Source organism: Phocoena phocoena, chromosome 5 (assembly GCF_963924675.1).
Source record: "Phocoena phocoena chromosome 5, mPhoPho1.1, whole genome shotgun sequence".
NCBI classification, from domain to species: Eukaryota; Metazoa; Chordata; class Mammalia; order Artiodactyla; family Phocoenidae; genus Phocoena; species Phocoena phocoena.
In genome coordinates, this window is record NC_089223.1 from 3209086 (window position 1) to 3227681 (window position 18596).

The 18596-nt window shown below is 39.6% G+C and overlaps 1 protein-coding gene across 2 annotated transcripts in view; it reads left to right on the top strand.

Annotated features, from left to right (window-relative positions):
• RAPGEF2 (Rap guanine nucleotide exchange factor 2) overlaps positions 1-18596 on the top strand; it is a 242455-nt gene that overhangs the window by 187375 nt on the left and 36484 nt on the right. For both annotated transcript variants that reach the window (XM_065877765.1, XM_065877766.1), the window contains 3 exons: positions 2069-2200; positions 11915-12092; positions 18060-18196. In XM_065877765.1, coding sequence (XP_065733837.1) covers positions 2069-2200; positions 11915-12092; positions 18060-18196 — 447 coding nt within the window. The remainder of the gene's footprint in view (positions 1-2068; positions 2201-11914; positions 12093-18059; positions 18197-18596) is intronic.

Below are 18596 nucleotides of genomic sequence, written 5' to 3' on the forward strand. Positions count from 1 at the left end.
GTTCTTCAGTTGCCTTTTGTGGTGAGTGACTGCATTAAACGAAACGTAGCCAAGATGAGGAAGGGTGTTTATCCTGGCTTTGAACCCATTGTTTTAATATCTGACATGTATTACTCAGCTACAAGTAAAATACAGCTTGGCAAACTTTTGTCTTCAGACTGTTCCTGAAGAAATCCTGGAAATATTTCGCTATTCTACATTGTGAATAAAATATATAAATTCTCAAATTTGGGGGTTTTCGCCTATCTGTTCCTTGCAGGGAAATTGTTATTTTCCCAGTTTTATCTATTTCAAATCATCTTCAATTATCAGTTAAAAAAACATTCCTAGTGAGATATACATCATTCTTGCAATGATTTCACACATTTGAATAAACATCTCACTCCTCTGAGCTTCTCCAACATTTTATCTGTTTATTTAGCATCTGTTTATATGCCCCCCAATAAATTTATGTTTAAATCTTTTCTTTGTATATTTTGTCTCCTGTGATGTTAAAAATATTATTTCTATGCAGACTATATTAAATGTTTTTTTTTCTGAAGGAGTATAATTTTACTTTTTTAACTTTTTTAATTTAATTTTTTTTATTTTTTATGCAATTTAAAGGTTGCTTTCCATTTACAGTTATTACAAAATATAGGCTACATTCCCCACATTGTACAGTACATCCTTGAGCCCATCCCATACCCACCCCTCTTCTCCACCCGCCACTGGCAGCCACTAGTCACTAGTTCTCTGTGTCTGTGAGTCTGCTGCTTTTTTGTTATATTCACTACTTTGTTATACTTTTTTAGATTCCACATGTAGGTGATGTCATACTGCGTTTGTCCTTCTCCGTCTGACTTATTTCACCTAGCACAATGCCTTCCAAGTCCGTCCGTGTGTTAAGTACTATTAAGTGTCATAGTCCGTTTATTGAGTCAGGTCTGAATGGGTGTGGGTGTCAGCAGCCTGCTCACGTCCCCTGTGGGACTTATTCTAAACTGTGAAGTGGCATCTTGGTTTTGGAAGGGGAGGAGGGATGAGGGTCACAGGAGAGAAGGCAATATTGCCGAGGCAAGCTCTTACTCAAGTTTGATTTTAACAGTTAGTCTTTATTATTTATTATTCAGCGGCCAGATAGGATCAATATGCCAGCAGGAAAGAAAGATATTATCAGTGTGCAGGGTGTCAGTTAGCATATATTTTGAAATGTCAGGTTTATTATTGGCCAATAGTGTCTTCTAAGTGTGATGCTGTAGATACATAGTGCCCTTTTTGAATTCAAAAGAATTGCTAATAACTTACGAGCGTAAGATTTTTAAGGGCAGCGTTTTCTTAGCATCTCATTCACTAACTAGCACACAGTAAGAGGAAGAGGGCTCAGTAAATATTTGTTGAATGGGTGAATGTTTCCTTTTTCAGTGCATTTCCTCTGCTGTATGGGGGGTGATAGAAGCACTTGGGGGATGCTGAGGGAATCTGTTCAATAGATGCAATTTTTACTTGGAGTTTAAACGTGAACAGGTAGTACCTATGTGTCTGTGATAGGTAAATGTTGTCCATAACCTTCTCGACTCTGCGTTCTCCGAGAGCATACTTTCCTGTTTCCTCCGTAGTGCCTGTGTAGTTACTTGTATAACAATACACTTTGTTCTAAGATGCTCGTCTTTTTAACCTTTAAACATCATTTGGGCATACATGAACCTCAAATCTGTTTTCTTATTTAAGCTGTCTCTTGCCACAGAGTTGCACTTTGCTGGCTAACAAATAGTAGAAGACTAATTTGCTCATTGGTGTATAATTTGAAAGTTGTAGCCCATTGGATTCAGTGCTCACCAGGTTAATCTTAACCGCCAAACCCACCTATTTAAGCGTTGAATTTAGTATGATTTAAGGCTCATTGAATGCCCATAAACTTTACAAATTCATTTTGTGATTTTTGGTAAATAGGACAGTATTTAGTCATGGTGAATTTTAAAAATGAAGGACCTTTCGTGGCCTGGAGTAGAGTGTGACACAATTTGTAGATGCCTGCTTGGAGTTCTTGGTTCCAGCTGTAACACAGTTTCTCCTGATCCTTCCCCAGCTTCCTGCAGATTTCACAAAGCTACACCTCACCGACAGTCTCCACCCACAGGTGACTCACGTCTCCTCCAGCCACTCAGGATGTAGCATCACCAGTGATTCTGGAAGCAGCAGTCTTTCTGATATCTACCAGGTAGGAAGGTGTTTTCCTTGTCATTTGCTTCATTTTCATGTATTCTGAGGAGTTCTGTGATTTTTCATGGATAGAATCTTAAAGGTAAATATATGTGTGTGTATTATATGTGCACACATGGACATAAAATGTTAATGTTTATGCTTCACACAGACATGTAGTATGTTGTATGTTTGTTTTAGGAAGTCGAACTGCAGTCTACATGCATTTGCCTCTGCTATTACCAGTTACCAGAATTTTAAATGGAGTGGTTACAATGGAAATGTGTCCCCGGACTGTAAATATTTTATTAATTTGACTGTAGGTGTAGTAGGCTGATGACGCTTTCTTGAATAAAATTGTAGGGGAAAACTTGAGAATTATGCTTCCATACTAAGTTTTTCTTAATAAAGTCTTGGGTGTGACAAAAGGAAGAGATTATTAAGATTCGATCACTGAATTATTTTTCTTGCATTATTTTTATTACCTATAGACTTACATGTTTCAAATAAATTATTATGATAGTGATGGATAGAAAAACTAGAATTATGGAATTTCAAAAATGTTTTAAAAGCAAAATAATTTTAATTGTTAAGGAATAGTTCATTGGCTTAGAAAATGCAAATTTCGGAAAAGTGACTGAAATATGCAAAAAAAGGTCCCTTTTTTTTGTTACAGCTAATATGGGATTTCAGATGGTTTCAAACAAAAAGAATGTAATACTCACTTTACAAAGTATAATTCTTGGCTCCTTAGGAATCGTGATATGAGATGGCGGCAATCTCAGGCCGCAAAAACCGTTCTCTAACGATATTACAGTGATTTCCGGATCATTGATACATTCAGACAGCGCTCAGTTTCTGTCTTTTTAAAAAATTACTAAAAGTATCTAAACAGAATACCATCGGGGCAAAACATGTCTGTTTAAGTCCTAAATTTAGTAGATCTTAGAAAGTGAATTTTCTTTTCAGGAGGCATTAGGTACCCACCTTTCTGTAATTCAGAGGTGTTGTGGAGAGCTCACTGGCTAATAAGTGATAGCCACAAATGCAATTATCTGCAGATTCTTAGCTGATTAAGAACTTTTTTTTATTATTTTGCAAAAAGAAACATAATGACCTGGCCCTTTAAAGTAACTTTTCAAGTTTCTACTTTGAGGCATTAAATGTTAACTTGTAATTAAATCTTTAGGAAGTAGTCCCATTTTCAAATGTTAGAGGAGGAAAAGGTGGTGGATCAGGGTAAAATTATTCCCCCCCCTTGCATAATGCCTGTTTTTAGAAGCTGATTTTTTGAACATGTATTCAAGAGTATCCCTTATAATAGAACAATACACAGTAGAAGTAAAAGTTGTGCTTTAGCTTCTGTTCATTGAAACATCATGATAGAGCCTTTGTCTTCTACACTTTGAGATGATCACGTGCTTTAAAGACCTGTAGTAGGAACACAGCTTGAGGTTGTAGCAGTTACCCCTGCTATTCTTAGGGTGTAATTCCAGGCTGAATGGAGCCTCCTGGAAGGTAAATTTATAATAAGAATGAAGTGAGTCGTTTGTATACTTTATGGAGGCGTATTCTGAGGGGAACTTCAGCTTTATGTGTTATTACCTTGGGTAGGTTGGGGAAGGGTGTCAGGAGATTCTTGATGGTACTTTGGCTGTCCCCAGCCCCCATCAGGCTGTCTGAGGATCCAGACCGTGGTGAGAACTCCACCTGGTTCTATGGGAGTTGGAGTTTGCAGCCTGCAGTCCGGCTTCAGCTTGGGGTGTAGTTGGAAAAGAGGACCCCTGTGTATTTTGATTCATTTTAGTTGAGTTTCACAGCTGTTCATTTCAAACTTGGTGACAGGCATGTAGCCTGGGAAGTTTGTATCCTTCCTAAGGAAAAATCCATAGATGTAACTAAGGATTTGGTTACTGACTGTAGGACCAACATTGACTAGAGATCCCCTATTGTCTTTAAATCAGAAATTCTAAAGGTGAGAAGAAATCTGCCAGATGCGCCTGGTTTGGCGACCAGCCTTGTGTTTGAATCCTCTACTCTCTTCCTGTCAGTCAGGTTGATTCTTGAGTGGCTCCAGTGATGGGCAGCTGTCTCCCATGGCGACCCCTTTCTCGTGCATCCAGTTCTGACTTGGGAGGAAGCTGTCACGTTGGAGCGAGTATAAATGCTCAGGAGACGGATACAAAGAGGTTGTCATGGAATGCCATGTGCCGGAGAGAAGAAGTTAGAATAATTTTTCTGAGCGAGCTGGAGGAGAGGAATTCAAGAGCAAAGTGGAATCACTAGCTTATTTAAGAAAAGAAACCTCCTCTCTTTTAACAGGGGCATATGATGGTGGATTTGGAGTGGGGAGTTTGGGAGTTGAGCGAGTTTCTGCCTGGTGTCTCTGAGTTCCTTCTTTCAGAGTGAGAGGGTTGGCAGGTGGAGAGTCTCAAGGAGAGACACATTTTGAAATCATAGTTTTGGAGAGAAGGGGAGCAAATTGACCAGGGCATCAGAAGCTCAACTGGGTAGGTGCCCTCAAATACAGAGTGATCTCCCTCTGCCCTGGTAAGTAGTTTTCTCCACAGTGAGCACAAAGAAAGCAAAGATTTGGCTTCCCCCAGGACCGCCTCTTTATTCAAGGAGTGTAGTGGAAAGACAGACGGAGCAGCACAGCACGCCAGGCTCCTTGTAACGCAGGGCTTTGTTTTTGCAGGCCTTCTGTCCAGAATTTTCTCTCCTTTTCGGCCTTCATTGATCCCTTTCGGCCTTCGTTTCCAAGGACCGCTTTCTCAGAGAGTTCTTCCCTTCTTACCCTTTGAAACGCAGGTCCTACATGTTGGTCCCGTCCCTGGCTGGTCTTTTAGACTTTAATTGAAGTGATTGTCACTTTCTAAGTTAGGTCTGTCCCCCAGCATGACTGCTTCAAGAGGCAGGGACTTCTCTTCTTGTCTTCGTCTTCTCTCTAGAGCCTGGAATAGGGCCAGGAAGTCGTAGGCCTTCAGGAAAGACGCGTGGAAGGAATGGGACTGTGGTGTTAGACTAGGGGGCAGAAGCTGGAGTGTGAGAGCCAGGCACGAAACTCAGAGAGCCTGGAAGACTGAGGAACACGCTTGTTTTGAAAAAGGGCTGCCTTGGAAGGCAATGAAAGCAAGCTGAAAAGCGGGAGGCTACTGGTGACAGAAAGCAGAATGCCTAAGCTGGTGACACGAGACAATGCAATTTCCAGTCATGGTAAGGTCCTGGTTAAATGGCGTGATTATCAGAGCAGTGACTTGGGTGGACTGGAAACAACTACGAAAATAGGCAGACTGATGGAACAGAGTTCAAGCAAAACGAAATTCACGTGTAAGCATGCAACATGTAATAGAGGAAACCTCAAATCAGTGAAGTGATGGATTATTCAGTAAATGGTCTTTGGGGGAGGGGGGCCCACTTTAATGACCATACTTCATATCATAATTAAGATTAAATTCCAGATAAAGAGTTAGCAAACTTTTTTGGAAAGTATTTATTTATTTACTTACTCACTTTACTTTACTTACTTACAGCTGCTCCGCAGGGCACGTGGGATCTTAGTTCCCCAACCAGGGATCGAACCTGAGCCCACAGCAATGAAAGTGCCGAATCCTAACCACTGGGCCGCCAGGGGATTCCCAGGAGTTAGCAAACTCTTAATGGTGTAATGAATGATCAAAACTTTTAATAATTAAAAGAGCAATTGAGACAAAGATTTAAAGTCAGACTTTTGGCTTCCCTGGTGGCGCAGTGGTTGGGAGTCCGCCTGCCGATGCAGGGGACGCGGGTTCGTGCCCCGGTCCGGGAGAATCCCACATGCCGTGGAGCGGCTGGTCTCGTGAGCCATGGCCGCTGGGCCTGCGCGTCCGGAGCCTGTGCTCCACAGCGGGAGAGGCCACAGCAGTGAGAGGCCCGCGTACCGCAAAAAAAAAAAAAAAAAAAAAAAAGAAAATAGCATAAAGTCAGACTTTTAACTCACTTATGCAAATTATAAGAAAAATACTTCACTCATAGCATAACGATATTCAAAGGACAAGGGTAGGTAATTTGCAGAAGAGAACATGCACGTGTCTATACCTTAAATAAATATTTAAGACATAAGTGATTGAGTATATGAGGATTTAAATGTGAAACTATTTTTCCTATCAAATTAGCACAGACTTTCTTACTTATAATAAATATTAATAGATAGACATTCTTATACCTGTTAGGATTGTAGCTTTTGGAAAGAAACGGAACAATTTACATTAAAAGCTTTAAAGAATTGTTCTTCTCTTTTAGGTAAATCCTATATTGAAATTTAAAAAAAAATTCCTAGTGTAAAATTAGGAAGAGCATAAATTATGATATGCAAACTGGATTTAATGCAAGCATTATACTTATTTCCAAATATATTTTCATAGTTTATGCATATATATGGCTTTGTCTGCAGTGCCTACTCACTTTGTTGTCTCAGTTAAATTAGCATCAGCGTTAGCCTTCACCATAAATTTCTAGCCTAAATTTATAGCAGGGTCTGACTCAGGTGCTATACATACGTATGTTTGAAATTCTGCACAAAGTTTGTTTCAAGATTACTTATAAAGCAGCCCTCCTAAACATGGGGATATGTGTGGGTGTGGGATATTTAATAGGCAAAAAAGTTTTTTCATAAATGATTTTTAAGTACTTAATGCTAAACGTGTAGTAGTTACATTGTTTCTTTTTAAATTAACACTTCACTGGCGCTTTATGGCATTTAATATTTCCTCAGTTTCTTCATTTACTTGATATCCTTAAAAATGCCAAATAAACTGGTTTTAAGAACTGTATTCGTAATAACAAACTATATTTAGTCCCTTTTTATTTAAATAAATCATAGAGCTTTCAGCATTGATCTGAGAATATTAGTAGTTTTTTTTTTGAGAATAATACTGTGTGGGTGTGATGTGCACCTAATCTACGTTATGTTATATATGTGGAAGGTAAATTAATTTAGAACAGGAGTTCTTTGCCTAAATGACATTGTTCTATACCTTTTACTTATTTATTTTTTATTGAAGTACAGTTAACTTACAATATTGTATTAGTTTCAAGTGTACAGCAATGCGATTCAGTTATGTATGTATATTCTTTTTCAGGTTCTTTTCCATTATAGGTTATTTCAAAATACTCAGTATAGTTCCCTGTGCTATATAGTAGGTCCTTGTTAGCTATTTTATATATAATAATGTGTGTATGTTAATCCCAAATTACCCACATACCTTTTAAATATAAAGTGTGTGCATATCTTTATTGAGAATGAAAGGGTTTAAAGTCTAGCATTATCTCAGTAATATTGTACTTTGGAGGAAACTAGAAAATAGCAAGTGTTTAATGTTTATATACAAATGTAAATTGTATGTTTTATGACTTAGCAAAGCAAGACACATTTTATTACTTTATTATATTTTAACTATTTTCTTTATGAAGACAGTCTGTTTGGAAAACTGGGTGAAGTGTTATAGTGCAAAGTATTTAGTAGTTTGTGTTGGTTGGACCCGATTTTGAGTCCTGGCACAATTACTAGGTTTTGTTTCGTTTTGAACAATTTAGTTAGTTTCCCTTCGTGTTTTCTCATCTGGAAAATAGTGGTAATAATCCTAATTTGCTGAATTGATATGAAGATTATTATGTACTAAAAGCATCAAATGTAGTGCTAGACACACAGTAGTCATTCAATATAGAATCACTGTTTTTATAATTATCGCGTGAGCCATTTAGCCAGAACTTAATGGGTGCAGTTAGCCTGAGGGAAGTTTTTAGTGTGTAAGGGGTTGGGATATTTAACAGAGTGTTGTGGGGGGGGGGGGGGTTGGCAAATTCTGCCAGTGTAAATTGCGTGCAAGGCTCATCGCTGGGGTAGAGGGGTGCCGGCACAGAGGTGGAAACGTGTCCCCTTGAGGAAGGGACTTTAATGTGGCCTGTAACTGGCTTTCTTTCCCCATATTCGATCCAAGAACAATCCTATGAATGGTGAAATGTAACTCCAGCTTCCTGGTGACAAAACTGGGTCTACAGAGGATCAGCGACTTTGATAAAGCCTCTTGATGAATGCTAGAGCTGAGATTTGAACCGCTAACCTCTGCTTTGCCTGTTCATTCAGCGGATGTAAATGCAGTGAGTCCCAGGTTCCGCGCACTCAAGTTTAGCCCTCTCCCCACCCGCCACAGACCAGTCAGTGCTCACTAAACCTTGGACTCCACTCAGTCTCCAAGGATCTCGTTGTTCACGAAATTAGTAGATTCCCAAAAACTTGTTCATTGAGTTCTATTTAAGATGTATTATTAAAAGGAATTCTGTAGTATTTTAAAATAAAAATGGGTATTTTATTTTATTTTGAATTTTATTTTATTTTTTTAATACAGCAGGTTCTTATTAGTTATCTGTTTTATACATATTCGTGTATATATGTCAATCCCAACCTCCCAGTTCATCCCACCCACCACCACCCCCCTGCTTTCCCCCCTTGGTGTCCATACGTTTGTACTCTACATTTGTGTCTCTAAAACATGGGTATTTATTTTAAATAAAAATAATCTTCTAAGTTACTGGTTTCATAAATGTTATTTTATGAATAGTTTCTTAAGCAATGGAATACACATAACAGGAATAGAAAACAACTAATGATTGTTTACACAGATGGGGTGGTGGGTTCAGTTTTGGAGAGATTAATCCAACTCACATTGGAAAATCTTTTTGTTCTATTTAAGACTTAAATATCATTCATTTAAATGATAGGAATGATTTATTTGGGATCGTGTAAAATATATCTTTCATCTCTTACCATATATTAGATGTTTAAAAGTTAAGAAAACCTTAAGTTATATCGCTATATTACTTAAAAGTGTTTTGTTCTTATTTTTGTCTTCAGTAGTGCCTCTTCACTCTAGGCTAATATTAAAGAATGTGGATATAGAGGACTGATTGTATCTTTGAAAATATAAGGTGACGAATAATCATCTTTGATGTTAAGATGAAACTGAGGTGAAAATGTACCCGTCGCAACCATTAGCAAATTGTCACGTTTGTAGGCGATAGAAATAAGGTGGTGATAACAATAATATTGGCCTAGTTTCTCTGCTCACAGCCTTGGCATACCGTATCACATCCAGTGCCGTTTCAGTGTCATTCTGGAATCTAGAGACGATTTAAGTTAGAGATATGAGCAGATACACACTGCTGTGTATAAAATAGGTAACAACAAGGTCCTACTGTAGAGCACAGGCAACTATACTCAACATCCTGTAATGCACCATCATGGAAAACAATATGAAAAAGAATATGCATGTATATGTATAACTGAATCACTTTGCTGTCCACCAGAAACTAACACAACATTGTAAATCAACTATACTTCAGTTTTTAAAAAAATCATAAATGAGAGGTGCGCTGCTGACTGGCCTTGGCTGCAAGGCCGTGTTGCTGTCCCACCTGGAGCATCTCTGCTCACCGTGGTCCTACCCAAGCAGCAGTATTCACTAAGGCCACTGCTGAAAGAGCTTTTGTAGAGGTTAGACTTTCCATTTTCACTCATGCTGTCTTCATTAGGTATTCCGTCTTCAATTACTTTCCCCATAGGTTTTTCTTATAATGTGTGATAATTCTTATAATGTATGGTGTAATGTATGTTCAGTAAATGGTACGTAAGGAACTGAAATGTGATTAAAATTCTTTTTGTTAAACTTCAGAAAGTATTAACACATACTTGTATTGCTTCAAAATGTAGAATTAAATATTCTGTGATATAAACTAAGACTTCAGAAAGCTGAAACTTTGTTGATAAGAAAATAATATGGGACTTCCCTGGTGGTCCAGTGGGTAAGGCTCCATGCTCCCAATGCAGGGGGCCCAGGTTCAATCCGTGGTCAGGTAACTAGATCCTGCGTGCGTCCCGCAACTAGGAGTTTGCATGCCGCACCTAAGAAGTCCACATGCGGCAGCGAAGATCCCGCATGCCGCCCCTAAGACCCAGAGCAGCCAACACAAGCAAATATATATATGTGTTCTTAAAAAAATAATACAATTTATTCTTTAAACATTGATTTAAACTAAATGGCAGAAAAAGTATAGATCCTTCTATACACTGCACTCGTGTTAAGTATCTCTTACAAAGAGGCAGGTTAGGTTGTAGTTATGGCTCTGGAGCTGGAATTCCTGGCTGTGTTCTTGATTCCACAATTACCAGCAACATGATCTTGGAGAAATAATTTCTTTTTACCTATATGTTTGGAGAATAGTAAAAGTCAGTGACTTACTTCATAGGACTGTTGAAGGGTTAAACAAGTCAATGCCCGTGAGGCACTTAGAGCAGAGTTCCTGGCACACTGTCAGTATTTGGTGTTGGCTTTCTGTTATTAGGTTCAGCGTTTTATATTTTCATCTTTCATTTATTTATTTTTAATCTGTATTTGCCTATTCTTAAAAATAAGATGTCTTTATTGTCTTTGAAAATCATGTGGACTGTGGGTTATTTGAAGTTGGTAAACTTTATGTCTTCTACAAAATTAATAGTTTTACAGTAAAGCGTTTCTAAGCGTTTACTGTTTTATCTGGAAAACCACGTTTGTGATGTTCAAAATGGATATAGTTGATATTTAATTGTACTCATTCTTACTGTGCTTAAGCAGTTAGTAAGTTCTGGGTACATGTGTCAGATGAGGCCAATATGATACATAGTACATGATCGTTGAGATGATCATTACAAAAGCATATAGAATAGCCTAGAAAGGATAGCGCATCTATACTTGAGATAGCTCAACAGAAGAGACCATTTTGAAACTTGTGACTCTTGATTCAGACTAAATATTTGTTTTTAATCACAGAACCATAACAGGCCTTGGAGTCTCTTTCCAGAATTAAAAACAAATTCTAAAAAATTTAAGAGATCGGGTCATTGCATTTATTTAGCTTTTTTTTCAGCACTAGAGAGTAGCTACAGATTTGCAGCTATGAATAATGACAGGAGCGTACTTAGACTTCCTTCCTTCTCTTCATTCCTGGTATACCTGGTTCCTTCAGACGTTCCTGAGCTCATTTTACGTTTGCCTCACTCTTTCGTTTGTGCTTCACTCAGCGGTGTTGAGGAATGGGAAGAAAGACTGTGTCACCTACAGGCATGTAGGGTCTTTCACACCTTTGGTGATGTATAGTTGGAGAGTGGACACGGGGGTCATCAAAGTAATTATTAATGTTTTGTTGGCATAGTTATCAGGTTACCTTTGATTTGGGATTCACTTTTTCACAAAGACTGTCTAATAAGAGAGACGTGGTTCAGTCTTCTTGGCATTAATAAGTCTACACCTGTTCTTTGGGGGAAGGAATTGTTCAGAATTAATTGTCACCCTTAAGCTCTTAGCTTAAGCCATTCTCTTTGAAAAATGGAGTGAAAACAGATACTTTTTCTTATTCTGCTATGTTTCAAATGCCGTATGACAGGTAATCAGAATTATTGATAGTCATTAATCCTAACTACAAATTCCAGCAGTGATAAAAATCACTCATATTTTGTTGAAGTAATTCTTTTCTGTAGTGCCCAGTGCATGACTATTTGTTAACATTGAATACGTGTAACTTAGTTCTGGAAAGTTAATATGGGAAAAAACAATATTTCGGACTAGACTTGTTTTTATTTCTTTTGGGCACAAAAGATTTCCTTAAGAAAGTTGGTCTGTCTGTCTATACATCTGTCTATTTATTTGGGGTCTGTTTTAAGGCCACAGAAAGTGAGGCTGGTGAGATGGACCTGAGCGGGTTACCGGAGACAGCAGTGGACTCTGAAGATGATGACGACGAAGAGGACATCGAGAGAGCCTCGGACCCTCTGATGAGCAGGGACATTGTGCGAGACTGCCTGGAGAAAGACCCCATCGACAGGACAGACGATGACATCGGTAAGTCTGGGCGAGAAAGCGAATCTCATAGCAATTTAAAGAATGCAGAGGTAAGACTGTGTAATACAACGGAGCCCAAGAACAGTAGGCTCTGAAAGGTCAGTAATGTATCAGTCAGTGTTCCTTGGCATTTGTTGTTGAAAACATTTTTGAAACAATTAATTTTACTCAGGCCATAGCTTCAGGAGACTACAGCTAATAAAAGTTGCTAATAAAACCCTTCCACACGAGCCGTTCCTTAGCTTACTCTCGGACAAAAAAAAGAAATATAGTCTTCAAACATTATTACTTCTATTAATCGTCTTGCGCGCACTATTTCTAGGAAGCTCGAGTTTTTCTTTGTGAGAACATCAGTCGGGTGGTGGTCGGGAAAACCGTCATGCAAATGACTTTTCTTCTTCTCTGGTTCCGTGGGAAGGTGAGCCTCAGGGGAAGAAGAGAGCAGAATGTCAAGTGAGCCCCGCGTGAGCCTGGGGGTTGAGGCTTTAAGTGCGCCCTAAGGTTAAGAGTCTAAGTGGCTTTGTGTCCACATTTTCCTTCCCCGGGGTCGCCTTTACCCGGCTTTGCCATCAGAGTGACAGTTGACAGTGTAATGGTGCTGTAGCATTCATGCCTGCCTGATGGGCCCTGCTCCTTCCTTAGATGCCGGGGGCAGTGAGAGCAGCTTCCTCTGAGAGCATCCCTGCCCCGTAGTTCTGGAATCTGATTGTCTGCTCTTCCACACCGTTGGCTCTTTTTGGGCCAATATGTATTTGAAAGAAATTCAAGGAACTGGGTCTAGTGGGATTAGATATAGGACAGTATGGGCATCATCGTATGTGAGTGGCCGGTTGCTTGTGTTTTAAGGGAGCCAGTATCATGTATGAGGAGGCCCTTGTACCGTTTAAGCACTGCACGTATGCTAGGGAATTAAAGATGGAAAACCAGAACCTTGGATTAGGTATCTAAAATATAACCAAAGCCATTGATAGGAATCGCTGGCTCTTTAGAGATGACTGCTGTGTGGAGTGAGCATTCAGTCATCGGCGGATGTGACTGAGCGCCTTGTGGGGACTGAGGGTTTCCTAGGTCCTGGCAGACCAGTGGGAACAAAACAGGGAGCCCTGGTCCTGCTGGGGTCTGAGGAATAAAGTGGGGGAGATATTTCGGGGAGCGCAGCGAACAGGGGGCTGTTTTAGGAAGGAAGGACTGTCAATGCCCTTTTAGAAGTTCAGACCCAAAGGAGGTGCTGGGAAGCCAGCCGTGCCTGCACCCCCAGCACAGAAGTGCCTCTGCCGTCACCCTTCCGGGGGCATTAACCTCTAGATTTCTGTTGGAGGAAAGGACGTAGCTGCTTCTCACACGCCCATCCCTGTCCCTCCTCAGGTTAGCCCACTCCCTCCTCCACCTGGTCCACTCCCCGGTCCTGACGTGCTCTTAGTCACAAGTCTTCTGAGGCTTCCGCAGCATGAAGTGAAGTGGTCCTGTTGCATCCCTGAAGACGTAGGGTTTAGCTTCCTCCAGACTGATACCACACGTTCATCTGATTTCCGTTGTCCAAAATTTATTCCACTCCCTTATTCTCTTTGTCCTTGCCCGCTTCTTTTTCATTTTTAAAAAACTTTTTATTGGAGTTTATTTGACTTATAATGTTGCGTTAGTTTCAGGTGCACAGCAAAGTGAATCAGTTACACATATACGTACGTTCGTTCTTTTTCAGATGCTTTTCCCATATAGGCCGTTACAGAGTACTGAGTAGAGTTCCCTGTGCTCTACAGCAGGGCCTTATTTGTTATCCATTTTATATACAGTAGTGTGTGTGTGTGTGTGTGTGTGTGTGTGTGTGTGTGTGTGTGTGTGTGTGTGTCAATCCCAGTCTCCCAATTTATCCCTCCCTCCTATGTTTCTCCTTTGGCAACCATACGTTTGACTTCAAGATCCTCCTTCTTTTTCAAAATCGCTTTATTGTAGTTTTAAAGAGAGAATGAAATTGGAAGTGTGTTTGGTTTCCCATCTTAAGAATCCTTGCTCACAGGGTTTTTAAAAAATGAGACTGAACACTGCTTATGAACGTGACATGGAGGTTATCCTTTTTGAGTATGCTCATGTTAGTATCGTTATGGAAGAAAATTATGGTTACGCAAATACATGTAGCATGTTATTCTTGGAAATTTAAGACTTTCACTTCATATCTGAGAAGTTTTCTCTCTCAGAATTTCTAGAAAGCAAGAGCTATGCTGATTCCTACAAATGAACACCACACTATTTTTTTTTTTAGTGTGCTTGTTGATACCATCTCTGGATGAATTACTTACAGTTGAATACTGCCAATACGCTTGTAAACAGTGACAACTCAGATGCATGCTCCTATCAAATACATTTTTATTTAAAATAGTAAATCATTATCACGAAAGATAAGGTCTAGGGACTTCCTGGTGGTGCAGTGGTTAAGAATCCGCCTGCCAATGCAGGGGACATGGGTTCAAGCCCTGGTCTGGGAAGAACCCACATGCCACGGAGGAACTAAGCCCGTGCGCCACGACTACTGAGCCCGCACTCTAGAGCCCGCAAGCCACAACTACTGAGCCTGCATGCCACAACTACGGAAGCCCACGCGCCTAGAGCCCGTGCTCCGCAACAAGAGAAGCCACCACAATGAGAAGCCGGCACACCGCAATGAAGAGTAGTCCCCGCTCGCCGCAACTAGAGAAAGCCCATGCACACAGCAACGAAGACCCAACGCGGCCAAAAATAAATAACTAAATTTTTAAAAATTGCTAATATTTAATCATGTTTTTAAAACTGCAGGAATTAAAACATTTCCCTTTGGGTTCCCACAGATTCTTGGGTATACCTTTGTTTCAGTACTTTGAAGAAAGGGACATTATTGATTTTTGCGCTTCAACTCGTAACTCTGTAGGTACTCAATTATTGAATGGTTCCAAATTCAATATTTTTGGTTTTGAGGCCTTCACACATTAAGGTAGAGAACTACTTTGATCCCTTTCAAAGAATTCCTTTTTTTTTTCCCCGCTTGGTGTACCACACACACATACAAATCCACAGGTTTTTTTTAAAAAAATCTTAATATTAATTATTTCTTATATAAAATTAAACCAAAGCAATAAGATAAGAATTTTCTGAATTGACTAAAGCTTCTGGTGTCTGTAAGTTGATTATTTAACTTTTCTTTGTGTTACATTGACTAGAAAAAAGTTTTTTTGAATGTCTAATATTTTTCATAAACAGGAATATTTCTTTCCTAACAAAGTAAGATAGATCACATTAATGTATTATTCAGACAGATTCTTCCAAGCCGTGTAGAATAAAGCTGTCCTGTTTCTCCCTTCCACACTGCTTCTCTCCATACGTCCTGGGAACTATCTCAGTACTCATTCCACGCTCTGAATTCTTGGCTGACATAATCCCTGTAACTCTGTATGCTTCCTGGGGCATCATCAGGGTTTATGTTGACCTGCTGTAGTCAAATGCTTCCATTTTATATTTATTATTTTTTTAAAGATTGGTGATACAAATTCTTTATTTTTTTTAATTGCTGTAGTCCTCCAGTGTAATACACGATAGAATAGAAGCTATCACGAAACCAATGATACCATTATTGAGTCTTTGAGAGTTTTAAAAATACTTGGATGTTGTCTGGTTAAGTGTTTATTTTTAATTTTTCAACTGAGCCTGGAGAATTATATACATTTACTATTACTCTATCTTCTCTGTCTCCTTTATTATTTATCCTTATATGTGATACACAGATATTTTCTATTCTCTTGTATCTTTTAATGTTAATCACTACTCACATATCACAAATTGACTTCATGACCCACTAATGGAGTAGGAAACTGCGAGAGAGCAAGACAGATGTCCATGCAGGCACTTCACACCATTGCTGCAATATTAGTGGATACGTTTTATACTTCATATTCACATGCTTCATATTCTCCTATCGTGTGTGGTGGTAATTTGACTTTTATTACTGTCTAAACATGTTAAATTTAGAACATTTCTGACAGTTAATTTCTGGTCTCATATTTTTCTTAAGAGCATGCATCTCTGCTTGTCCAAGGAAATTTAGCTCTTACTAGGAGAGGAAAAAAATGAAATGTGTGTTCTAATACCTACAGCTAGTATTTTAATACCTTACAGTGAGGGGTGTGGGGTGTGATAGCCGAAGAGAAGAGAGGCTGGTTGGTAACAGCAGAACTAACGGGGATGTGCCAGCCAGAGGACCATAATTTGTTCATTTGCCTTTATGTTTCATGTCAAAAAGCCAGTGCACTTGTAAAACACTGAGTCCCACCTCCCGCAGTTAGTAGGTGTGGGTCATCTTGCGGTGCTATTCAGAATTGCCTTATAGCTGCCCTCGGGCGTAAACATATTTTATGACAGGACACAAACACATCTTCTCATTCCAGAAATGAAAGTTTCGCTCACCAGAACTTATTCTTTCTGTAACTGATGTACTTTGATACTCTCGCTCCTACTCTTTTAAAAATGCTGGTTGCAACAGTAAATTGATGTCCTGACCCATCGGTCTGGATCAAATTGAAGAGTGCTGTCTTGTTGGACAGAATCCCTGGGTACCACGTACCACTGTTATTCTTTCTGATTACCAGAGCCACCCCCGCAATGAAAAGTCTTGTACAGGAGGGATGACGTAGGGTCTAAGCAGAACAGACGTTACCACGCTGGATCAGAAAACACCACCTAGTCTGACCTTGTGGAAAAGTAATGTTTTCACAGAACATATCTTTGTATTATACATTGTTTTTGCAATTAACAGACTATATCCAACAACATAAAACTTGTCACTAAATCCTAATAGACAGCAGGAATGAGCACAGGGACAGTGTCGTTATGTGTAGACAAGAAAAATGTAGTAGAATTTTTACTTAGCCAAAAGTTTGAACAATACCGTGAATATAATAATAATGGTAATAACAGCAGTTCCCATGTATTGCGTATCTACTCTCTGCTAAGGACTTTATCATCTTCATTCCTTTTGACCCTCAGAACTGTCCAGTGAAGGTGGGTATTATCTTATTCTTTTCCAAATGAGAGAAACACGCCTTAAGGAAATGAATCATCTTCCCCAAAGTAATTCAGCTCGTAAGTGTTCACAGGCTGGCACACGCCCTGTGGTCTTTATCACCACCTGTGATGTCCAGCCTGAGCGTGGAGACACACAGTCCTGAATCGTGTCACTGCCACTTCCTAATTGTATGCCTTTGAGCCACACGGTTTCCTCCCTGTGAAATGCGTCGCTGACAGCCGTGGTGAGGAGTGAGGAGGGAACTTAGTAAGGAGTTCTTACCAAGAAGAAGCTGTTTGTCCACAGCATTGCCCATAGGAAGACTGAGCAAACTTTGTTTTCGTCAATCTGTGGGGTCAGAGATAATATGTCCATTTTCATTCGCCTTTATCATATAATGTTGTACACTTGTTAATGGATAACTTTTTATGGATTTGTCTGACCCACGGAAAATATTCCCTGGTTTCTAAATCCTGGAGTATCTTTAGAGTGAAGGTGGTGGTTTCTGCTGTGTGTTTCGGGCATCCACTCGCCCCAGAGGCACCGGAATGGACCTACTGACTTTTCTAGAGAATTGTCAGAGCTCCGTTTCATTTCAGCTTATCATTTCATCCCTTAATAAGCCTCAATAAGATCACAGCTCATTTTCAATAGAAATTCCCCGTTTGAAGTTTATTAATTTCTTCATTCCCACTGGAAGTTGAATTGCACTGTGTCCTGTTGCTCCTGAATCAACAAGGAAATGTCACCATTTCCACAGTGACAGAATTCTTCGTGTACCTGCAAGAAATTCAGCGTGTGCTGAAGATAATTGAAAGTCTTTGTACTGTTCACCAGGCAGAATTGTAGGACACTGAAAAAGAAAGAGCCATAGAGCATTCTTTCTGAATGCTTGTTTTGGGAAATGGTTGTCATTTTTTCACACGCCTTCTGCTTTTCAGAGCAACTCCTTGAATTTATGCACCAGCTGCCGGCTTTTGCCAACATGACGATGTCGGTGAGGCGGGAGCTCTGTGCTGTGATGGTGTTTGCAGTGGTGGAAAGAGCCGGGACCATCGTGTTAAACAACGGTGAAGAGGTCAGGAAATGTTTCTGCCACTTATAACGTCTCTGTGTGAGCCTCACTCGATGCAGCAAATGAACAAAAACCCCGTTCTTCTTCTCTCCTCCTTACAAACCATGGGCAGCAATAAGTTTCAATCATTCGGGAATTATGATGCACTCGTTGTGTCAGAGTCTTCCAAGTTCATTATTTTATTTTTCTATTATTTGCGGTATTCCAGATGATACTCGTAGAAACATTTTTGACATTTTAACTTTTCAGATTTTGCAACTTAAACGTTCATAATATTATGCCTCTTGTCAGAACGCAATGCTGTTCTTATCAAGGCTGTGGTGATCGTTTTATCTTGTTTACATGTGTTTTGGGGAACAGAAGACACTTCTTCCCTCGTGTCGTTTAAGAGAGGAAGAGCTAG